Source organism: Mytilus galloprovincialis, chromosome 11 (genome assembly GCF_965363235.1).
Source record: "Mytilus galloprovincialis chromosome 11, xbMytGall1.hap1.1, whole genome shotgun sequence".
In the NCBI taxonomy this organism is placed as follows: domain Eukaryota; kingdom Metazoa; phylum Mollusca; class Bivalvia; order Mytilida; family Mytilidae; genus Mytilus; species Mytilus galloprovincialis.
In genome coordinates this window covers 70972312-70998908 of record NC_134848.1, presented here as the reverse complement: position 1 = coordinate 70998908, position 26597 = coordinate 70972312, and the positions used below count along the sequence as shown (strand labels likewise).

The 26597-nt window shown below is 31.3% G+C and overlaps 1 protein-coding gene across 2 annotated transcripts in view; it reads left to right on the top strand.

Annotated features, from left to right (window-relative positions):
* The window catches only part of LOC143052736 (L-proline trans-4-hydroxylase-like), a 46246-nt gene extending 29824 nt beyond the window's left edge, over nucleotides 1-16422 (top strand). For both annotated transcript variants that reach the window (XM_076225844.1, XM_076225845.1), the window contains exons 2-10: nucleotides 1493-1537; nucleotides 6380-6461; nucleotides 7579-7669; nucleotides 11442-11552; nucleotides 12780-12871; nucleotides 13062-13152; nucleotides 14198-14327; nucleotides 15412-15563; nucleotides 16103-16422. In XM_076225844.1, coding sequence (XP_076081959.1) covers nucleotides 1510-1537; nucleotides 6380-6461; nucleotides 7579-7669; nucleotides 11442-11552; nucleotides 12780-12871; nucleotides 13062-13152; nucleotides 14198-14327; nucleotides 15412-15563; nucleotides 16103-16216 — 891 coding nt within the window. In that variant the 5' untranslated portion in view covers nucleotides 1493-1509 and the 3' untranslated portion in view covers nucleotides 16217-16422. The remainder of the gene's footprint in view (nucleotides 1-1492; nucleotides 1538-6379; nucleotides 6462-7578; nucleotides 7670-11441; nucleotides 11553-12779; nucleotides 12872-13061; nucleotides 13153-14197; nucleotides 14328-15411; nucleotides 15564-16102) is intronic.
* Nucleotides 16423-26597: the final 10175 nt, after the last annotated feature.

Genomic DNA, 26597 nt, shown 5'->3' with positions numbered 1-26597 from the left:
TAGTTTCGTTTTTGATACTGACTATATCATGCGGAATATCTAGACGAGCCCGTTAGTTAATCGGTAATTATGACGTCACACAATGTATTGCCTAATATTTTCAGTGATACAGCCAGTACGTTGATACTCGAAAATATGAGGCAGTAAGATCAAAGGGAAAATATAGGAATTACCGATAAGATTATTGATACCACCAGGTCGGAGGAGATAACACTACAAAATATTCTAAATATAGGGTAGTCAGACGGAGAAAAAAATCCCCTAGAAGACTAAAAACCGGACCTCCCCAATTCTTCAATATTACAATGTTGCACTGCTTAACTTAAGAAAATGTCAAAGCAAATACATTGTCTTCTTCCCTAACAGAAACACAAATACTTCCTTGATTCAAAATTTGCAAAGCTCAAAATAATACAATGAAAATGAAGAAAAAAGATGATCTTCTAACTATGCCATATACTTGTGTTCGTTTCATAACTTTTGAATCGTCGCCTCTCCCCTGGTAATATTCATTGCCCCCCCCCCCCCCCTCAATGTGTATATATGATACATCGGAGCAATGGAATAGTTATTTTAGCGTACAACTGCGTTTTGCCTAAAGTCATTCATGAAATATTAGCCACTGGACGATAAGTGACAACTTGGCGTCTATCTTCCAAACATGTGTACTGTTAAATTGTCATTATTAAATCCACAACATATATGGTGCAAAATTGTAGATTCATTTTCTTGATATACAAAGTCTTTTTTTTAGATTTATTCAACATTACTTTTTAAAAATATTGTAGCATCATTTTTTTTTTGCAAATCTCGATATTCCTCTTTGACAATTTGCTGAAAGTGTACTGTAACAAATAAAAATAAATGTGAATCTTGTCGTTAAATTAAGACTAACGTATTTCAATAATGTCATTGAAATGTTAATCGTGAAACTCGTGCTTAAAAAATTACTGACGAAATATGTGTACTCGTGGTTTACGCAAGAAACGTACATGTATCGGACGTAAGTGTATTTGGCACTATTCTTCTCTGTTTAATAATATTAAAATCGTGTATTACTTGCGATATTATATTTGTTTTTAAATAAACTTGATTAAGAAAAGAATGCTGTTTTACTGAATCAAACAAAGACTCTTTTAACTGTTATTGTAGAAATGAAATGCGTGCTCCCTTTACGTTCGTTCGTACCTTTCGTCAATTTGTAAGAAAGCTCTAATAAATATACATCTATCACTGTTTAGATTAAACATTACTGTATCATATAGGATGTGTAAGCTTTATTTATAAAATGACGCCATATCAAAGTATATCATTTAATTCAAAGTGTAAGCAAATATGTAGGAAGATTAGTTAAAAAACAGCACCTTTGTGTATCTACTGTATTAGAACATCTATAATATAACAAGTTCTTATAATTGTGTTTATAAAAAAGAGTTTATTGATTTTAACAAACACGAATTCATACACAAATCTTACTATTTATTTTTAAAAGGGGAAAAGTGCCTAAAAATGTCGGAGTCGTGCGATCTAAATGGAGGTAAGTGTCACTTTGCTTAACTCTTACACTTATAATTCGGTCCCTCCCCGAAATCGATCTCTCTTTCTTTTGAGTTAATGTAGTCATCTGAATTGATTACTTGGGTAGCTTTCAATTAAAAGTATCAAAATATTTTCTGTTTTGTTGTTAGAGATGTATAAATATCCTATCATGTTCGTTTTTAGTATTTCTTAGTTTTTAAACTTTGTACATGTTATACTTATGTTGTGTTGCAAAACGCAGGGGAAAGGTTGAGCGCTTACAAACCTATTTACACCCGTCATATTGTTTATGAGCCTGTCCGCAGTCAACAGCATGTAGTCTGCCATGTGTATTTTTCTTGAACTATTTTGTCATACAATCAGCCGGTAGTTTTCTCAATTGAATTATTAGAATGGGTCTGACTATAAGGTATGGGTAAATATTCCCTTTTTTGAAGACCTTATGTTGCCTATAATTTCTTACATCAATTTCGTTTCAACGATGATGGATAGTGGTTTAATTGGCACTCATATAATAACGCCTTATTCTTGTAAAGACGGTGTAAACATATAGTATAACGAAAGCACAATTAATTGTTAAAGGATACTAATTTTCAACACGAGCTGCATAATTGCTACTAAACCAATGAGATATCAAATAATACAAAAATAACTGAATGTAAACCATTCCTAATGAATACTTACTTACTTAATTCTTAGGACATCCCCAAATTTGTACTAGATAAAATTGAGAATGGAAATGGGGAATGTGTCAAAGAGACAACAACCCGACCATAGAAAAAACAACAACAGAAGGTCACCAACAGATCTTCAATGTAGCGAGAAATACCCGCACCCGGCGGCGTCCTTCAGCTGGCCCTAAACAAATATATACTAGTTCAGTGATAATGAACGTCATACTATTTTCCAAATTGTACACAAGAAACTAACATTAAAATAATACTAGACTAACAAAGGCCAGAGGCCCCTGACTTGGGACAGGCGCAAAAAGCGGCGGGGGTTAAAATGTTGTCTAGTACAAATTCAAGGGCATTTGGATGGTGTTAACTTCCCAATAACACCATACACCATTACACCATACACCATACACCATTACACCATACACCTTGTACCATTACACCATACACGTTATATATTTACACTATACACCTTACACATTACACCATACACCATTCCCCATTCTATCTACATGATCCGAAATTACCCATAATGCAATTAAATTTCAAATATCAAGATTATTATTATTATTAGTATTGTTTATGTTTACAAATCGAAAAAATAAAATAAAAAGAACTTCGTTTTCAACCAATGAAATGTCGTACACCATCATTCATACCCTTCCCGAACGCACGTTACACAATAATACTATTCCTCAAACACCATTACACAATGCACGTGCCATAGCACCATACACCTTACACCATTGCACCATATGCCATACACCATTACACAATACAGTTTTTTTTTTTTTAAAGTTTACACTATCCAAGGGCTATAGTATCAAAGCATGTCCAATTGGCATAGTTTTCTTGTTTATTGCTACTAAAAATGACCTGAAAGAGTTTGAACATATATATATATATAAATTCACATTCTGACTTTTTAAATGCCTATTTAATTAGGTGTGTGATTTTTTTCTTAATGAGAATGTGAGGCCATGTGGTATGCAGGATAGAAAAACCAAAACTTTGAACAGATTCAAAATCACCAATATAAGCATGCAATTTATCAAGTACTTCCACGAGTTCATGACACTCCAAAAGTAATTATTTCCACTTTTTTGGAAGGCCTTATTTGAACAATTTATTATCAGGTTTTTGATTGTACTGGTAATGGAACAATAGCTTGAAGACGAAATAAATCTATGTTTGTAAGGTGTTTTGTGTAGATTCGGAAGCCAATACATAGTTGGGACTTTCATTGTATTTGGTTCTGCATGTAAAGCGGTAGCTAAAAGTTTATATGTGTTACAGATGTCGTTTTCTGAAAATAGAGTCAGTTGGCATGTTGGTGAATTGGTAATTTCTTTTTTCAAAACCTCAATGTAAAATGTACGTCAAACAATACTGATATTATTAGCAGCTTTATCGACCAAAAACAAATTCCTTGGCTAGTTCTTTTAGTTTTTGTTTGATACGAGAAATAGGTTTATTGTAGTTACTGTTAATAGTAATTTAAAAATGATCTTTAAAATGTTGAATACGTATATCAACTATATTCATTACTGAATTAAAATAAGAGTCAAAGATTTGTTGTCAGCTTCTCCCCGTTTTATCCATTTTATTCAGTAAGTACGGAGTGAGTCGTGGATTATATTACGACACTCATTCCAATTAATAATTGACGGTGGGCGATATTTAGGTCCTTTACTGATGAATAATTTTAACTCTCGGTCTTGAACGATGTTAAGATCTCCTGTTATAACATGGGAAATGGGTCCATACATGTATTCGAAATTACTACAATTACATGAAGTAGGTGTATTTTCACTGATATTAACATCTTTACACAATTGGTTATAATTAAACACAAAGGAGTAAGTTCGGTAAGGGCCATATTTGGCCCCAATTATAATGTTCATAGTTACAAGGTAAAACATGTCTAAATTGCCCTAAAGACATGTTAGAAAGTTAAACAGAACTGTTTTTGTCAAAGTTTAATTCTAGTACGTTGATTTTTACATCCAAAAAAGTTCAAGATACGGGATTTTGGTGAAATGTGACAAAATCAGCTAGATTTCAACCAAATAAAGGACCAGGAAACATAGAGCGCAGGCGTCGACAAGCTTAAGATTCAAATAAGAAATGTGAAATGTCTTCACAAACATTATTTTAAAAGATCTTTGTTGTTGACGTATGTGCTCTATGTTTCATGTCCATTATATACCTATATGCAGTTATATCCTTTCAGAACCATAGGTCATTCTTTTTCAGAATCAACCCGGACGATACCATGTTTCAATGAAATATGCTCCAAGGCATAACATAATGACCTGTGTGAGGTCATTATTTTCCTTGATAAAAATAGAATCTATAAGTTACTTCAAAATCAAATTCGTCTGATAGTTTTTTGTTGCCGATTTGGGAATTTATTTTTAAAAGTTTAATCAATGATAGGTATAAAAAAAAAATCATCATTGACCACATTTTAATTTTAGTTTAATTAAAGTTTTGTTAATTTATCGCTTAAATACAGAATTTATGTGAGATGAATTTTAGTGTAGATTTTCATGAAATAAAGCTAGATTTAACATATTCGTGTGTAAGATTTGAAAATCTTATTGAGTCTCACTGAAAAGGCTGATCGATTGTTGGTTGCTTAACGTCCAGTGACAAGTCTTTCGTGCATGTTCAGGACGATACACACTGAATATGAAATGATACTGTGACCTACATGTATCTATACTCGTCTTCGTTTCAGTTCTTAACTTTTTAAAATTTATCATGTATATATACCTTTCAATTGACTATATCAAATGATCAACTAATAAAAGAATAACATTCAAGAAACTCTCAAAAGGGGCGGATGGGGAGGGTATATAATTTTATACTGATGATCTGTTAACAAAATGTATTGATTTTCAAAAGACAATCTTTTTGAATATTTCATTCGATTCAATTAAAATTGTTGAAAAATTAACCAGTTTTTCGCGGTAGAGATGTCATTACAATTATAAAAAACAAAGCACCACCCCCCCCCCCCCCACCCGCCCCCGCCTTACTTTTCAATAAACTAAGTTGGTACAATAAATTACTTACAATGTGTCTTGTATTTGTCATAGACCGTTATCGAATGGTAACAATTCATTTGTGTCTTTCGTCATGCAGTTACAGTAATATTTTTATTGTTTATAGATAATAATTTCAAAAATTTATATCTAGATTAATTATCTTAGGACTGCTATATGAAATTGTGTTGCAATCCTCCACATGTTTTTTAACCTATTAACCGGTAATGAACAGAGCTTTGTTAACAGATAAGGTCTGCCGTTGTTTTTTAAATATAAAATTAAGTCCGAAATATTGGTATGATTGGGCCGAAATTTTCTTTGATTGCGATTTTTTCTTCGACCGTGAGAACGGTTATGACCAGTTTTAGAAACTATATCCAAAATGTTAACGGAATCGGTTCTTGATATATCACCCATTCCCATGATATTATCATTAAGACCGAGAGGATAGACTGTCTGTATTTTTTAATCGTGGACCTTAACGCATTGTTGGTGGAAAGACGGGGACATGTAAGTCATATTTTGGCATGACACTTATCGATAGAAGGGTAAACACGATTTTTATTGTTAAAAATGTTAGCGTAGTAGTATTTTTAGATAACCGATTTTGAAGATTGGGATGTGTAGATACCCTTTGAACAAGTTTAGTTTTTAATATTTTTCCATTTTTAAGCTTCATATTTGTTTTTGTTTGTGAATTATATCATAGAAGAGCAAAGACTGGCGTCCAGAATATGACCCAGCATACAATAAATCAAGCTATGTAAAAATGATAAATCTGTTCGGCTAAAAATGTCAAACACTATTAGAGTGGGCAACACGTCGATCGTAAATAGTTAGGACAAGAACATTCCTTTTAGTAGCACCAAAGATCACAACTGTATTTATGATGGGTTTGTCCCCATTCTATCTACATGATCCGAAATTACCCATAATGCAATTAAATTTCAAATATTCAGTCTTTAGTTTTCTATAAAGTGTAATGTTAACTTATGTTTTGAATTTTAGTTTAAATGACATCTTTATACCGTCTTTATTGCCACTTTTAAAATAAGTGAAATTATTTGTTTTCTTCATTTTTCATGTTTGATATCTATTCTGACATGTAAGTTTACCAGTTCCATGGAGATACATTTGAAGTAACACCAACAGTGAAAGCAGACTTTGACAAGTATGGATATATCGTAATCAGGTATGTTGGCGTTAAACCATACCAACATTATGAATTTAATGTACAAGTATTTAGTTATTGCTTGACATAACAAAAAACCAGTAGGCTTTATAAGCTAGAGGTTTAGCAAACTATAAAACCAGGTTTAATTCACCATTTTTTTACATAAGGAAATGCCTGTACCAAGTCAAGATTGTTGTCTTCCGTTCGTTTGATATGTCTGAGGTTTGAGTTTGCTATTTGATCAGGAAATTTCAGTTTTGAATGAGTTAGCTTTTTTAATGTTTACACTTTCTCAAGAATTAAAGTTTTAAAAACGAACCTTAAAAGTTGCAAACGGAATGTCGTAAACAAATATATAGTTTACTCATATCATTATGCCTTGCTCAGCATTGAAAATGTGCTATGTCTTCATGATGGAAACAGTTCACACACCAAAACCACCAGGGAAATATTGCTCTGTAGTATTACAGATGTGTATTCCAAATATGTATTTAATGTAAGAAATAAGTTCATGAGGTTAACAAACATGTACAATCAGTGAATAAACTCATCAATTTATGTATACCAGGATTGCAATTAAATACACCAGTTGCACTTTTTTTTTGTAATATATATTTTTATTATTTTCATATCATTCTCAAATCTCATTCTACAAATAAAGATGTACAGGCAACAATAGACTTCAAATATATTGTTAACCATAATTGTTAGCAATAATTAAATACGAGGTTAATAAATACGCAACAGAATACATATTCATTGAGCTCTATTTCTTAATAATATTATCAATATTTGACCATTTCTTTTAACTTTGTATTGCTTAATTTGTCGAGCACAAACGCATAGAGACTTTTTATTTTCGATAAACCACTCTTTAGTAACATTCTTAAACAAAAGTAAAAGCTGAAAAAACAAAATTAAAATCGAACTTTACGAGCATTGAACATTGGTTATTCTTCATTTTATTATATAAAATATAGCTTAGGTTATCTATTCCCTAGGTAAAAGATCTGTTGTTTTTTTATAACTAGGCTATAAGCCGATAACTATCTAAATTAGGGATAAATACCTGCAATTACCTAAAAACTGTTTATTATTTTACACGTTCATGATTGATTTTTATTTTATCCATCAGAAATCTATTAGATGTAGAAGAAGTAGACAAAGTTATCAAAGAGTTTGAAGATCCATCTACTGCAGAGCTTTTGAACAATAATAAAGTGAAGGTAGAGTTGTCATAATAATTCAACAATCTTAACAACGAAACATCGATGCAGTGGAATACATAAAAAATAGTGTACATGCATGACACTTAATTTTAATATGAGAAAGGTGATACCTTAAATGCCAGCTTTATACCAAGACAATTTCCTATATATATTGATTGGTTGTTGGTTGCTTAACGTTCAGTTGGAAATATTTCATGCATATTCAGGAGGAATGCCCTATGCTACATTACCATATAGTTTTTGTCTAGAATAAATAATAAGTTCAGATGGAAAATGTCTAGGGAACGATCATAGAACATGAAAAGGCAGGAGGGTATGGTATTTTTCTTTTTTATAAAAAAAAAGAAATATTCAATCCCAAAATTGATGAAAACAAAAAATCTGTTCAAGCAGAGAAAAAAAAAATATTTTGAATACAGATCTTCACCAAAAACCATTTTATCTTTCAGATATATGCAAAATAAATTTAACTTTTATATATCTAAAAACATTTAAAACTTCCAAAACTACACAGGTAGGTCTGTACACAGTAGTTGAAAATACAGCCGTATTAGCCAATTTGTTATGATGAATTTGAATAATAATGTTAAATTTTGACTAAATAATATTACTAGATAGCGCTAAAGGGTTTCGGTGAAAAAAATCTGACTCGAACAAAAAAAAAAAAAAACATTCGTATTCCTGATCATTTTTAGTTTGTGGGTTCTACATCAATGTCATGTACTAATTCAAAGTCAGTTTTATGTCATTTCTTAGCTAACTTTTCAAGTTTTTTATGACAGCAAAATAAAACTGAGAATGGAAATGGGAAATACAATCATGTCAAAAATTTGCTTTCGAGTAATGCTTAATCATGTTGTAGTTGTTTACAAGACACATTAGGTTTACAGACAATAACTTAAGTATAAGTGAATGGGTCTCTATAAAATTGTTCTAGAAGGTTCAATACACAAAAGGAAGATTAGAGCAGGAAATGCATACAAAGTAGGGTGTTTTAATTATTTTATCTGTAATTTGTGCATTTTTCCTACAATGTGTACTCCTTGATAATGTCGACGTCAGTAACATGATAAAGAAAATATATTTGGTAAGTATATTCACAATTGACATGCGCCAGTGTGCCACAAAAAGATCATCTTTGCCTTTAATTCCCAAATTAAACATGATTTTTTTCTCTCATAGAAACACATGAATTATTTGGTAAATAAAACACTTGTCATTGTTTGAAACTTTCAGTAATAAAAAAATAGTTTAGCATTTTTGAATGTTTCACTGATTGTGTGAACATTTTAACATAAAATGTACAAAACACTTGATAAAATTGCATTATCTGCAGAATTATTGATAACTTTCCTCACTATATATTCACAAGGACATAAAACAAACATATTGTCCATGATATTCTGATCTGAGTTTTTATTCATACATATACTGGCATGGGTGGGTGCTGTTCCAAGTTTTATTCTCTTTCTGTTTCTTGAGAAGTATTTGTTTGACCTGTTTTGTCACTATAAAGTGTTACAATTCTTAATTAGGCGCAACACATAAATAGTGACCAAAAAGGTTACCGCTTTCACATGAGAGAAGCTAGAACAAAATTAAATGAACACATTTTTAATATATTTGTAGGACTATAATATAAAATTAAGGAAATATGTTGTTAGAGACTGCTGCTGAATAGAAATTTTTGGTTTTACCTGATACCTGTTTTCAAATAAGTCCATATTGAAGTTTGAAGTGTCCAAAATTAAAATATGTATGATTTCAACTGACATAAAACAGTTGTTGTTTTTTATATACTTATTATACATCTATGCTCGTGTTCATTTTTTTTATTTAGGTCATGAAAATAAATTTGTAGTTGTGAAGTTGCTTACATGAGAGTACCTAAATTGCACCTATATTGTCAGTTTTTTCACCAACTTTGTTTTATTAACCAGACAAAAGTCCATTCTGTGCTTATTTTGTAGAAAATCCTTCTTTACACTATCATAATAGTTACACCAATTTAGTTTTAAGTCCATGTAGAGTCATAGAAAAATGGGTTTGAACTGACCTCCAAACAGTCCATCATTCTGTAATGAGGTCAGTACCCAAATTACATTACATGTTTAATTTCCAATCCTAGAAACAAATTTAATTTGCTCATTTTAAAAAGATGATAATTAGATTACTTCACATGGTGAAAGAAAACTTGTAAGATTTCCGCAGCTTTTTTGTTGAAAAGGTTCAATTTGGTTACTGTGAGTGCAATTTTGGTACTGTGATGTTATATAACCATCAGTGTGTATTGCTAAATAGGTTGAAATGTGAACCTGATACAGTGATAAAGTACTCGGTAGAGTGAAAATGTTTTGATCAGGTTAAAACTGACGCATAAAATAATCAGGCGACTGCTGCAGCTTGAATTTTAAAGGATGCAGTCCACATTCTTCCAAGGAACAATCCCTTTATATACCTGTCAAAGTCATGGTATAATCATGGGTTATCATATTAACTCCATCTTCCCATAAAATTCAATTTTGGACAATATAAGATTATACAATATGTACAGTCTGTACTTAAATATACTATTCAGACTCAAGTCTCCTTTTAGAGAAAAAAAAACCAAAACCGTTTCAATCTCTTGGGACTGTATAAGGTAGATATTGAGAGTTTGCCAAAAGAAGTACACAATAAAAATGTAAATTATTTGCATATGTTTTCTTTTGTTTTAAACCATGCTTTGTTAAGTTTTGATTTAGTATGTGGTTACATGAATAATAGTGATCACATTCAACAGTATAACCAACGTCATTATCACTGTTCCTTCATATGGGGAATTATGTGGCAGATGAACATAAGTAGTCATGGTCAACCAGTCGGAGTTTACCCCGCATGCCGCATGGCCATTATAAAAAAAATCCCGAAATGTATTGCTTGCAGAGAGTTTTTCTGTGTGGCCCGTGGCTGGACGAAACCTTTACGCTAAATATGTTTTCATCAATTATGTTTTTGTGACTGTAAAATGAAGTACCTATGATTATTGAGGAAATTTGTTTTGACCTCACTGAAAATGGAACAAGAAGCAGACGAAACATGGCGTTAGACGTTGTTGTCCAAACTTCGGTAATTTCCGTGGTACAATACAATTTAATTGAACTTCATAAGTAACCAAAGTTTCTGAATTGTTGTTTTTGTAAAGAAATAACAATTCATGTTTTATTTAACATCAACATTATTTAGAGCTGTCCCGTTTTTTTTAAGTTCGCGTTGAAACGTTACATTCGGCAGCCATTAAAAAGACAAATCGTACAAGATTTAACGAGAGTGATAAAATTTTTCAGATGGGTCGTGTAGAGAGAGTTATTGTTCTTTATTCCAAAACGATACTTCTACCATAAGTGACAGCTAAAGCTGGCATATTAATCATTGATGTAGTTTGTTAAATTTCTATATTCAGTAAAGAATACACTATGTAAATGTCATCTATTATCAAGGAAGTTTCAGAAATTAAGGCTGATTACGAAATTTAAATTACTTAATTTGAAACGAAAAGGTCCACATGTGGTTTTTTAATACTATTGCATATGTTTTGCTCTCGCTGAAAATGGTACTTATTCGGAAAGTGTCTTTATTCTGCAGTTTGTTAATTGTATATAAACTGATATAAGTGTAATTAAAAAAATCTTTGAATGCTAGATACCTATTCGATTTGTATATCATATACGTTCCTGTATTTGGCTAATATTATTGCTATCAAATTAAGGCCCTTAGATGTTTATTCAAGGTTTCTGATTGTCAAGGTCGAGAAGCAAAAATGACCATATGGGGTCATCCGGGTAATGACGTAAGTGGAATGATCAGTAGATCGGAAAAGGTGGCCGGGACATGTGAACAGGTATGCATCTATAATTTGTAGACAGTAATTTATAGGTTAAAATGATTGATCGTGGCATCAATACAATAGAATACAGAGAGAATAACATAACATTTACTCAGCAATTCACTGTTACACATGCAACTCGATATTCAATGTATTAATAAAATTAATAAAATTAACGGTGAGATCATCAAAAAGACGAAATGTTTTTATCGCCAACCCATTCAGGGGTATTGCACATTGAACCTTAAACATATCGATTAACCTGTAAGAGCACGAATTAGGATGTCAACAAGTTGGCAGTTCGTTTACACTTAATTGAGAGAAAAAAAAGACCATTCAACTGAATTTAAAGTGTGCCAAAGGACACCCATGTTCGCACGCCTCATGAAATAACAATGTCCGTCACCAGGAATGATTGCAATAACACATTCGTCGATTAGTGGCAGGCATGATCTGAGGAGGTTAAGAGACGGTTGTCCGTGTGGATGATGCCAATGAAAAGTATTGATTCTTTGGCCTATAACGATCAACCACGATGTGAATACTCATCTAAAGTTTTATTTTGAAATGTCTGAAATGCTACTGTTCGATTACAGTAAAAGATGTAAAATGCATTTTTTTGTTTTTTGTACAAAAATTACTTCATTTTGGTATCAAAATTGTGGTTAATTAAAACATCATTTTGAAACATCAATATACAAGCATTTTATCATATCCCAAAAAACTGAAGCTGATTTTCCTAGGTTTAAAATATTCAGATGTTGCAATACGTTTTTTCATGTATGTAGAACAAGTACGACTCAATTAAACGGCATTTGCAATTTACGACATGCAGTTACGGAGGACGACATATATATATATATATATATATATATATATATCAATGAAAATATATTTTCAATTACATTTGTCCTGAAGCAATCTCTAAGATACACTGAAATGTTATAATTCAACATGTTGATACTATATTCGTAATTTAAAAAGAATAAACACATGAAAATGTAATATTGTTAAGTTCACAAAGATTTGTAAATTAAACTAAATTTTCTCTAAATATAGACGCAAGCATACATTTACAGACTATTTATGGTATCGGTTTATCGCCTAGGAAAATGTTTGTTTCAATGTCGAACACCGACTTACAATTTACTGGGGCCAGTGATAGCTTAAATTTGCCAAATATTAAAAATATAAAAAAAAATTTGATACACAACATTTTCCTAATTTATGCATTCGTTTTAGTTACTTGGAGACGAAGTGTACCACTATCATGGAAAGTTAGTAACAAAAGAGCCGTTTACAGGTGGAGCTCATTTGTGGCATCAAGATTACGGGTATGCTATTAACTTTTAATCTCACCCTTTTGTGAAGCAACGCGTAGTGCTATGGGCGATGTCTTTAAGGCAGTTTTATTTTTAGTCTTGTAGTTTACCATTGTTACCATTTACCCTCTAATTTTACTCGTTGAACATTGTTTTAAGAGACGTTTACTATTATTATAATATTCGACAATTTTTGTAACAGGTATTGGTATATAAATGAGTTTTTGGAGCCAAATATGATTACGGCATTTATTGCCTTAGATAAATGTGAGAAAAGAAACGGATGTTTACAGGTAATCTTATTTAGACGCAAATGCTTTTATATTACTCGCACCTAGCAGTTCGTTAAATTTAGCAGCATAATGAATTAATGCAACAAACCCCATAATCGTCCCCAAAGCTAAAGTTAATAACAGAATACAGCTTGACATGCCTATGACAATACACACTTCTTGTTCTGTCTTCGGAGGACTGAACATAGTACTTGTAGATTTGAGTTTGAAGGCGGCCCATTTTTGATATTTTCATTTTCAATGACAAACGAAGTATGATTTTACCATTTCTAACGGAATACAAGTAAAATGATGTTTCAAAACCTTTTTGAATGGTTTTCGTTTTTCTGTCACTGCACATGTACAAGTAAATTCGATACACGCTGTAAACTGTATTGCCATATGAATCACTCCAATACGGATTAACCATTGCAGTTTGCATGAATAAATTTACTCGTCGAATAAGCTGATTATTTTATTATTTTTTAATGTAAAATTTGATATATTGTTTATTTATTTGTTGATATTATCAATATAAGTTGTGAATGTTGATTATACTGTTACACAAAAACGAAAGTTGGCAATATTGGCATTGGAAACATTGTATTAATTTCATTTTTGGAATAAATAACAGGTAAAGTTTAAAACAAAAAACATTACTTTAACCTTTTTTACTTGATATCACATTTTTCAAGGGGAATAACTCCCATACAATTTCATTCAATATCCTTTTGTTTAAATATACGATAAATTTGTGAAAAACATTTGTTGATAGTAAAAAAGGACTTGGGGATATAACTCATATTTAGAACAAGAGTCCGGTTACAGGGGGTGAACGAGAAACTCCAAATCTCTAAGAATTGAATGGCAAACATTTCTTCCATTATGTCAGGAAACATAAAAACAGGAAATAACAGAAGGCAGATGAAACAAACATATCATTTTAACAGAAATTTTGTTTTCTACCATAACAGGATGAGCATATGTCATATTAATACATTATGATATAACTACCATGTTGTCTTTTGTTTTTTGAATAATGTAGCCAATTTTTTTTTGCTAACAGATAATAGAAAGCTCCCACAAATGCGGACGTCTAGATCACAAATTAGAAGGGCAACTGACTGTCACTGATCCGACAAGACTTGATAAAATAATGGACCGTTTTTCAATGAAATACTGCTTACTCAATCCAGGTAAAATATCATCTTATTTTTAATGTAGAATGACTATGCTTAGTATCTTAACTAGAACAAAAATGTATACACTTGCAAAAACTAATACAAAAGAACGCATGTGCTTTGGTTTGCGACGAAAACATTGACCTATCGCATTCGTTAAACCAACATCTGAAATAGAATTCCACACAACTGACAACTTGACATTTATACAGCATCGGGGTTTATCTTAATTCATTTATAGCCCAAAAAATATCGCAAGCATGTTTTCGTATATGTATACATGTACAGATATAGCGTTTTGCTGTTGACAAGTGTTGTATAAAATATATGAAGGTTCGCGACTTTAAGAGGAATTATAAGTAGAAACGATTTACCTAACTCACTTTTGTCTTAAATTGGACAATGTGTTGTTACTTCTTTTAACTGTAGAAAATATGTGTTACATTAGGAATAATAATGTTAAATTTTAAGCGATGTATCATTGTTGACAATATTGACTATTGTAAGCTAAAAATGATTCGTTTTTAGACAAATCGCTACAATTTTACAATAGTTCAGTTTAAGTACAGTTTATTTGGAAAAAAAAACCGATAAGTAAGAAAGTTATTTCAATTTTAATGGAAATAAATGGCATTTTCACCAAAGGGAGATAATTTTGAACTTTGTCATTGATAAACATATTTTAATAGTCATCTGGGGCCAAAACGTATTGGTTTCTTTGACTGATTTTTGTACAATATCATAAAGTACCAACGAATAGTGTTATAAATAAAATTTGTTATGCAAAACATTGTTTAAATTTTTGCTGATTTTTTTGTACCCCGAGTCTCCTTAAGAGAAATAATTGCGTCCTGCTGCATTACGCATAGTTATATAAAAAAATTAAAAAAAATACATTAGCAGCTAATCATCAATTGCAGCTAAAAAAGTTAGATGTGTTTTTGAGACGCTTTTATGTGTTTTGTTTTAGGTAAATAGGGACATATGAAATGGACATACAATGCAACTTACATTAAGTGTGAAAGCATTAAAATATATCAGTAATATTTAAAATATTAGTTATTATGATTGTATTTTCTTTAACCATCTTTATTTTGAGGAGACGCCCTATTTTTTCATTGCAACTTGTTGCACTGTAGTGGACAGAACAGTAGTGCATACAGACGATGGGCTTTCTTGACAGTATACAACACGGTGTCCAACCAATCGTGTAAACCCCATCATCATCCACAATATATACGCTTAGAGAAAGTAAGTTTTATTTTTTTTTTTTCGGTACGAATTTGTCCCTTATTAGGTTAATCGGGTATTCTGTGCTTTACTTTAAGCATGTTTCGAACAAAGATTTGTTGTTTGTATGTATTTTACCTAGTATCGTCCAATAGACAATGAAACCCTCTAGCATTAAAGGTAAGATTACTGAATTACTGAATTGAATGTGGTAAAATCAATGTTACATCATTGATGTTTAAACGATTCAATTAGGGTTTTTAAAGAAAGTTAAATTAAAACTGGTGAGTATCTCTAGATACTTTGGCCATAAAACATAATACGCATACATATTTTAGCAGGATCTGCTTACCCTTCCGGAGCACCTGATATCATCCCTAGTTTTTGGTGGTCCTCTTTTACTGTCTTGTTCATTTCGTCAAATTGAAAGTACTGTGACTGAAACAATGGACTTAATGATCTGGTTTGTTGTAGTCTTTCCCTATTTGTTTCTTGTCCTGATTTAATCTCCTATCATTATGAAATTTGGTAAATTACTAATGTAAATACTTATTTTTTAGGTACCGAACACTGCAATAAAGTCATGTGACAAATTTTCAGATTTTACGGATAAAAGGATCCTAGTTCCGAAGACATTTGATTCTAAACAAGTCATTCCCAAAACACCGGCATAGAACATACCATAAAGGAAGGACATGGTGTTGTATTGAATTTTATGGATACCAATTAGAATAGATAGAATAGAAAGAATGAGCCTGGAAGGAAAATAAATTATAAAAAAAAGATTTTACCATAATAATTGTACCTAAAGTTATAACTTAATAGTGTATTATGTTCGAATAGAAAGTTGTACACATTATTAAAATAAGTTCCGATTTCATCTTGCACATTGATCATTCGTTGCCACGTAATATGGCATCAAAGCTTTGTTACTGTCATTAAGGAGCAAATGTCGTTCCTTGGTTTGGTTTATGTTTCTAATGTTGTGCTGTGTATTGTCGCTTATTTTTGGCCATGGTTTTGATTTAGTTTGCATTTGCTTTTTGGTGTTTGAAAGCATCCGATTTATAAATATTTAAATATTTTACTCTTTTTTTAATATGCATGTTTAGTTTGAATAACTCTCACAAGAGAAGAGACAATACCGATTTCATTTCTCGTGAATATTGCAATTCATACGATATTATTGTGATTGTGTTTTAATGATAAAAGATTGCTGCTAGAATAAAATGTAATCAAGGGTTCGAAAAATGGAAACATTCGTAAAATGTAAGGATTCTATCAGGATTTGTTTGACAGTTATGTAATATCTGAGTAACATATGTGCCACATTACAAGCCATATTTCTTTCTTTTTCCTCGATTGATTAAAAAAAAATGTCATGGACTTGGTGTCCAAGGGCTCTTAGTTTTAATGAAGGAACGTCAAAACTACACATTTATAAACCCAATAGGATGAATATTTGTAAATATTTATATTCTGCGACGACTAACTTGGATTGATGCGGAATATCGAAACTAATATAGTTAATGACGGGCGACACTTATATTTTTTTCTCGAGACATCCAGTACTTCTAGTATACCACATTTGACCTCACATAAGTGATATCTATTGATTTTGATATTTTAAAATTTCAAGTGGATTGAAAGTGTCATTGCTTGAAACACCCATTACTACTCCTACCATATTTATTTTGGTGTTTTTATTATCAGACCCCTTTTTGTGTCAACAATCTGAAAAACTAAATGCATGTATTCAAAGATCTAAATTAAAAATATGCATCATTGAAGTCAACAGAAGTTAACAATTGATTTTTTGTCAAGTAATAGAAATTCATGCTTTTATATGTTTTGGGTTAGTTTCATTTTTTTTTCTTGCTTAATCCTTCTGATACATTCCTGTTATTCTCGAAGTTTGTGAAAGATGATTCCTATTTGTGTCAAGTAAATGAATTTAGACGTACAATGTATAGTATGTTAGTTGTCTGCATCGCCAAGAAGTTGTACAGCTACAGTTGCCCTTTATTTTCAAAGAAAGTCTTACACTTTGGCTTATCTTTCTCATATATTGGAAAAGTACATTATGGATCAGAGGTTCATTGCCATACATGTAATGCACGCCTTCTTTGGATAAAATCATGCTTGTTTAAAAAATTGAACTATACAGATTCAACAATGTGATATTTAAGATAAAGTACTTTACTTGATATCGTTAAGTATATAAAAAAGAGTTAATAATATTAAAAGAAACGATACAAGATAATGGTGTTGCGTTACTTTTCTTCTATACAATAATTTTGAACTGATTTTGGTATGTTATCCCATGAATATATTGCCGATGTGACCCTGTGAACTATAATAAATACAATGCATACCACATTTTCTTGTTAACGGTTGACTTTGATATACAAATTTGTGAAATCATAATATGTGGAAACGGTAAAATCATTCGGAATTATAGGGAGATTGATTTTTCGTTAAAACATTATTACTGATAATGAGATGAATCTGGTGCATATGTGTGTAGTTTTTAATTATTCAATCCCGGAAAAAAGTAATCATGCTCGCCAGCTGTGAGTTAATATTTCCTGAGACGACTGCAAAGGGGATCTAAACTTATAAGTAAGGGTTATCGTACCAATATTTTAATTAGATCTCTCAATATTGTTTACATAGGCACTAATATCGGTTTTGTCATTAGAAAATTTAAACATATCTAAATTGTATCTTCTTTTGAGGCGGGATGTATAAAGACACAGACACAGATAATTTTTATCTCTATAGAAGTCGCTCCTGACTATCCTACTACATGTCAAAACATTTATTTTTGTCATGTCTTCTCTGACTGCTCATGACGTTAAAATACTAAATCCCTGGGATGTGTTTCAGTTGATTTTAGTCTCTGATCCATGATTTTTGTTTATTAATAATTGTTTTTGGCTTTTAACTAGCTGTCAGTAACTGCGAGTACTCTCAAATCGTATTTTCTTGTTAATTCGACCTGTCGATACTGTTTATAATACTTTTTTGTTATTTTATATTAATATGGATCTTGTCTATATACCAGCTGTGATTATTTGGAATGTCTCCTAATTTTCACTTCTTCTTACTACATTTGTATAAATTTCAAGATCTACCTTCATTATTAAAACCGTTTTTTTCTTCTTCAAAAGTGAGTATTTTCGAAGGGTTGAATACTTTAGTGGTGTCTTGCCATGGCTTTGTTTGGACTTGTGTGTTTGCTTTTTGGCCTTGAATGTTTGTCCCTAATATTTTATCATCTGTGCATTTGCATTCAGATATCGCAGATCTAATTTATTGGTTCATAGTGTATTAGTTTACGTTTTTGGATTGAGTTAAGCCTGTCAATTGATATTTTATGGTGTGTTTTCGATGTAGTGATGTTATGCTATTGTTTCAATTAGGAGATATTTCAAATAATCACAGCTGGTATATAGGCAAGATCCATATTAATTAAGGAATGACTGTAATATTTTTTCTGTCTATGAAAAAATAACATAAAAAATGTGGTGCACACTGAATAACGCGCGTAGCGGGTTATTTAACAGTGTGCACCACATTTTAGTGTGCACCATATTTTAATGTGTACCAAAAGCATAAATATCAAGCATGATGAAGTTCTTATATCAAAATACATGTATTTACAGAACAATAGATTTTGATAAGCGCTGTCAATATAATTGTGCTATTATAATTGTAGGTTCGGCAGTTGTTGGATAAAAAAAAAAACTTTGTAAAAGTCAACGCATATGCAAGGACAACAGATTTATATAAATAAAATATGTTATACATTCAATAATGAACTTGTTTTAATAAATATATACATTCTTTTACTTGTTTTGGTAGGACATATTGCAAAGTCCTTTTTTCCAATCAGTAAATTATCAGATAATTTAAATTAAAATTGTTTAAAACTCTTCAAATGTAAGAAAAACCAAAATCTTTGACATGTCTTTTAAATTGTAAACAGTTATAGTCTAGTTTCAGAACGACACATATAATTTAGACACACATATTGTGATACATTAAATTTTCACATCACGAGCAAAGGAAACTGTGCTTCCGTGTCGATAGGATAGTCATAAACCGTGAAAATTTAGATTACTCCTGCGCCAAAAAAAAAAAAAAAAAACAAGATGGAAAAAGGCCACTTGCTTTAATACATTACTACAGTGTTATACAATTTATAACTCTAAGACACACATTTAAAACATCCAAGCTTTCAAATCAATACATTCTTATCAACTATAAATAAAGGCAACAGTAGAATACTGCGATAGAGAAAAAACAACTCCGGGTTACAAACTAAATCTGAGGGTAAAGTATAAAGTAAAAGCGAATTACGACACAGCAGAGAAGACACAACACAGAAACGTAACACACATAGAAACGAGCTTTAATGTTACAATGGCCATTTTCCTGACTTGGAACAGGGCATTTTATGAAAAAAACTAGTGGATTGTACCTGGTTTTATGATATGCGAAACCTCCCGTTCTATAACAGTACCGATTCACAAGTTTAGAACAAGATGGAAAAAGGCCACTTGCTTTAATACATTACTACAGTGTTATACAATTTATAACTCTAAGACACACATTTAAAAGATCCAAGCTTTCAAATCAATACATACTTATCAACTATAAATAAAGGCAACAGTAGAATACTGCGATAGAGGAAAAACAACTCCGGGTTACAAACTAAAACTGAGGGTAAAGTATCAAGTAAAAGCGAATTACGACACAGCAGAGAAGACACAACACAGAAACTAACACACATAGAAACGAACTTTAATATAACAATGCCCATTTTCCTGACTTGGAACAGGGCATTTTATGAAAAAAACTATTGGATTGTACCTGGTTTTATGATATGCCAAACCTCCCGTTCTATAACAGTACCGATTCACAAGTTGAGAAATTTAAAGAGGTAGAGCCTATTTGCCGGCAATTTGTTCATTCGATAAGATAGGTAAAATCATGTTTTAAATAGCCCGATAGATGCTAATTATAGTACATGAAAATACGTCACATCATCTATTTTCATACCTTGAAAAGGTATTCCTACGAAAACAAGGCCAAGACTATTAATTGATTAATATTGATTTTATTTTATTATTAACATTCTTTATGCAAGGTGCCATACCACGTAACTTGTCAAGGAGCCAAATAATATCGAACAAATTCAAATCGTGATTTTCTCATTCTGAATATATGTATATCTGAATTTGTCGTCTTTAAGATAAGATAAGATAATACATGTATATATTTTAACCGGAGAACATCTTACATTTTGTACATCAGTTGGTCATAGATCACCCACTGTTACTATCACATATTATATTGCCTTTTCTGTCATTTTAACAAATCGGCCCTTCGGTTTGATAAAGATGCAACAGCTTGTTGATGTTTTACCTACAATTACGATTTGTAGTAAAACTGATTTGTTCTGTTGTGTTGTTTTATTTTCTGATGGTACCGGTGTAGGGACGGTGGTAAAACATTTCAGTACTAGTATCTATACAGTTTGTGAATTGGCGACACAATTGTTGTTGGCTGCATTTGTTACATATAATACCATGTTCAAAAAAAGGTTTCGAAAGCTGTTTGTTGTTGTTTTGAAACTTGTATACAATGGCCTTATTTTCAGTTATGTGTATATTACACCCGCAACATGTAAGCTTCCTTTCTATAGAATTAATTATCGTGTTATTGGTTATGTGCAGGCACCTACATCAGTTTGACGGCAGTTGTCCCTTGAATATATGTAATAAATGTAAACACATGAATAGAAAGTAAGTCAAGAGTATGGAAGTCATAGGATTGCACACAATAAGCAATACATTACTTTTTCTTTGATACATGTAAAATTATATACTAGTAAACTGTATATTCAAAATGAACCAGAATGACTCTATGAATTAAGGAAATTTTTGAAAAAATATAATAGAAACATTAAAATTTAATATAACAACACAAAAAAATGCAAGTATTCTGAGCGAGATTCGAACCCTTTCTTCAAAACCATAATTTATCAGTAGTTTTGTGCTCTACTGATGTAGCTACAGTGATACCTATCATTGTATCTCTTATTAAGAAGCTATATCGGTACAATTTATCGATGTTACAATTTTTTCTTCAAAAAATTGTTTTATACGTGAAAAGGACACACTAAACTCAATCATTTACATTTAGTTCTTTGAAATTAATAAAATCCTTAAAGGATTAAAGGAAAAAACAGATAATTAAAATTATGATTTCAATTTTTTAAATTTGTTGATTCATTGCTTATGTTTAAGAAATGTTAGTAATTTTCGCCTCTCTGTTACATGCACAAAACAACAAACGCGAATGATTAGATGCAGTGTTTTATATGTACAACATATGAACATGACGAAAATAATGGATTACAATGTATCAAAAGATTCATACAGCAAAAAATTATATGTTACTCTGATAACCATTATCAAGAGATTAAGTTATAAAATAATCAAACATACGCAGTTCTGATGTATTCTAAACGACCATCATTTAGGAGAAACAGTAAAAACTAATCAACTCGTATCAAGCCAAATAGTATGTAAGTGTTGAGTATTAATATATTTTTGCATGTAAGTCAAGGCAACAAATAATTGAATACACGTGTATTCCCTCATATTTGTTTTTAGAATTTTTTTATTGACGACTTTTTTGTTACTTGTTACCATGTCGGCAGATGAAATTATTGAACGTACAATTTTGAACAATAACCTTTTATTTTTAATCAGCTATTGCAGTTTTAATAAACCATTGGCCTACAATATTCGAATTTTGGTCGTTCATGATGAAGGTAAACCCACAAATGCACTTCGAAATCTTGGTGTTTTTAACGTGTTGTCTTTGTTTTTTATCGATTACATAACTATTATATATTGCTGTGTGTCATTGATATTATTTCTTAGTATTTGTACGGAATGAAAACGAAATCCACGGTGTCGCAATGTACATTGTGTTAACCTCGACAGGATGAATATTGTTGATATATATTTACACTACTACACTCGTTGAATTTAAGAGTAAGATAAAAGATTAGTAGTTTGTGGCCAGGCTTTCAGCCATGATAATATTATAAGTTAGAACGAAATGTACTGCGGCAACTATCACATACATATGCAGGTTGAAAATAATATTTATATTATATGTTTATATTGTATGAATGTATTCAGCTTTAAAAGACCAATACGCTGAGTTGAAGCATAAAGTTCTATTTTCTAATATTATCCTGGACACAAGCTACATATACATATATTTCATTCCTTTTTGTACGTTCAGTGTGTATATCGGATAGCACGGTACCAATATGCGTATTCAGGATGTTTAATAACCACGGGTAATAATTATATCTGAACTTCGACCTTGCACCTTAAAATCAGCCCGACTTTACCAAATGAAAATACGACTTCTCAAAATCTAGACTATAAGAATAAGATTTATGTTCTTCAATTCAGGTACGTTAGTCTCGATAACGACCGCCATAGCATATCAATATGTTTAGATTATTTTGATTCCTTACTTATGTCGTTTCGACTTAAAGTGTAAATTTTAAATAGTAGAGTGTTTTTTAAAATTCCAACTAGTAGATGCATACTAGTTTTTTAAAAGTGTATGTTTTCAATAGATGCAAAATATAAAGAAAGACATCACTGAGTATACTGTTATTTCATGTGATGTCCAATTTGTTAAAAACGCCTTTTCATTATTCGCAACTAAGAATTATCATAACAGGAGCTGTGTTACTTTATTGTTTTCTTAATTGTTATTTCCCTTGTTTTTTGATACATTATACTTTAATTAACAATGACTTTCATTTCATTTCATTTTTTTGGTTGTTTTTCGATTCGTTCTAATTGTCTTCCGTTTTGCACTTAACATGTACCCTCTCTTTTCCCCTTTTAGTTTTTTATCATTTGGTGAAATCAACTGCGCAAATCATATACTATATTCATACAATAAAAGACACGTTTAAAACTCTTGACTTGCCTTATTCGGTCCTACTTAATAAAGAGTTACGACCATCTTCAACATTTTTGTTGTTTTAGTTTCGGCCATCATGCTCGGATTTTTGAATGACTATTTTACAAAATTGGAATGTTTTTATGTAACACATTTTGTTTCAATATCAACGTAACTAAGAATATCTAATGTAAAATTTGAATCTATAATAAAACTACTAAAATAGTATACTTTTAAGGTGAAATCAGGAAAATCTATAAGAAATCAGACAGATCTATATTTAGTATTAAGGCAAATCTGATCATAGAATTAGGCAAATCTATAAACCAATTGTTTGTATGTAAGGTAAAATCCTTTAAAATAGAAAAAAATGTAGCGATTGTACCATTGCTTTATACATTTATTTTAATTGATTGTTACTCTACCGCAAAAGTGTATCCTATATAATCTAAGTTCAAAACATAATTTGCTTGTGTTGTTGAAGTCTTTGTCAGCTTTACTATCAACTACTAGTACCATACACTTTTTGTTGGCGTCGTTGTTCGTGTCTTTGTCCCCGCAGATAAAACCCGAAACAACATCGTTTAAAACATTCCAAAGATCTTTAAAATAAATACAATATAAGACTCTTTCATCTTGTAATAGTATTGCTTTGTTTCATAAAAAAGAACGTAGATATGAGTATATTGCCTTATAGTCTTATAGTGGAGCGGCAAATGTTGAAAAAGTTGCTTAGTTAACGATTTTAAATTACCTAAATACCTCATTGAATTTTAAGGTCTTAAATTGACTATCGATTATCCATCTCTAGAAAAATGTTTGTCGTAAATATCAAATATGGTACAAATGACGTCAAAGTAGCCTTCACTGACGTTACCCAACTTGCATCGAATACCCCACTGCTGATTCGGTAGATAAATACCATAACAAGTCCGTTCTAAAAAATAATTTGTGAACGAAATTGGTAATTACAGTTATTCTTGAATTTCAAACAATATAAGGGCATTTCCAAATAGTCCTATATGTGAACCACAATGTATCTGAAAATAGTTAAAAATAACACTGAAAAATCATGGTTTTTCACCTAGCATTATTTGCACGTGTAGTATAGTTGTATTTTAAAGGCACAACAGTAAAGCCGACTTATAATACTTCAATCGACCCGATTTACTTTTTGAAGTTAATTCCCAATAAGATAGATATTTGGCTAAATATCTGCTTTCAATACAGATGTCAAGTCCGAATATTTGTTACAGATTTACCGACATTGCTGTGGTTTTTAGTTACTAGTATAGTCCCACATTCAGCGATTTCGCGAAGGTCATTTGTAGTCATTTTCAAGCATTTTCTTGTTAATTTTATAATTTCCGAAGCCTTGTGAGTAATTTTTTTTTATATTGTTGTTTATTCGTTTTTGTTGAATTTAACTGGGGAAGTGAATATCATTGAAGGGTGTGTTTGGTTTGCAGGTGTGCTTGATTTGTTTTTTATTCAATCAAATGGACAATTTAACTGTCTCGCCAGATGCCAAAAAAGGAGAGTGGGTGTTGGTGTTGACAAATGTATTATCTGCGATTCTGCTGTTTAAGAAATTTTTATAAAATCAACAGAATCTGGAAAAAAAAGTCTGATAAAATGCTGCAGCAAAGAGACGTGGTGCTTTTTTTCAGTTATTTGAATGAATTCTGCAATGAAACAGCAAGTGAATTACCCATATTTAGGTATCATATGTCATTTTATAAGAGCTACACAAGTAAGCAGAATTTAAAATCACTATCATGTTATTCAGCTGAAAAGGAAACACAAGATATAAATTCCGATTTATCTAATTCATTGGTTCCTGAAAATATAAATCACAATACATGAAAGTGTATTATTTGAAAAAAAATGTCTCATAAAAGGCTGAAAACATTACATACAATTTCATCTGCTGATAGGTTAGTCAATCTTCAACATGTTGCTGTTAGAGCATGCGATGCTGAAATGAATAATTGAATAGGGCAAGATATTATTTGCTCAATAATGCAGCATGTCTGACCACATACTAGGCATATAGACCAAAATCCACTGACAAATCTGCGTATGATTTGGCATTTGAAAGAGTAGTTGAAATTATAGACAGATACCTTATTTGTGACAAAAAGTCTTGAGAAGCACTACACGGATGCCATTGTATTTTATGCTCAATAAGGACAAGGTAAATCTAGCTTTGTATTTGCTAGCGATATTTCCATTGGAGACGCTGTTAAAGCAGCGAATAACATCTAAGCAGAATTAAAAATGCTTGAGACGAAAGCCGACTTCAGTACATGAAGCTCCACCAAAACCAACGAACAAACCGATATGCATGTACTTTATGACGCAGCCTCAATATTAAGACAACAAAATGGAAAATGTTTATATATCTGGAGGTTATCATCCTGCAAATGACGAAGTATCGTTGGAAGTGTCAATGGCAATGGTGTCACCCTGTTTGAAAGTTTCATTACTTGGCTTCTGGACAAAAAATCTTTTGAAACATTTTTTTCAGTATCAATGGATATTTCGGATGGCATTCGAAGAAAATGAGATGCTCTCGCAGAGTGCCTGGTGTAAATTTTAATAACATAACTACTCCATTCAGTTTTAATCTTGCAGTACAGTTGTATCATGAGTTCGGATCGAGGTCTTTGATTGAAAATTTAAATGCACATGGTTTCTGTGTCAAGTATGACGAGGTTCGGAGGTTTTTGACTAGTATAGCGATTAATGCTGAAATAACAAAAAATACAAGGTTGTTGTTATGTTCCATTCAGTATAGCTACCTGTGGTTCCTAAATCCAGGAAGATGTGGACAATATTGATATTATAAATACCAAAACGATTGACGATAAAACACATTTTTCTCGATGGCGCGTGATATATTTCAAAATTCAGTTCTACATGGAACACTCGGATTTAGTATCAGACAACGGTTTGAAGGGAAACAGGACAATTATTAGGAATTAGTCTATGAAGAAAAAGTATCTTCGCTGACGCAGTGCTCACCCTTTACAAAACCAAAAA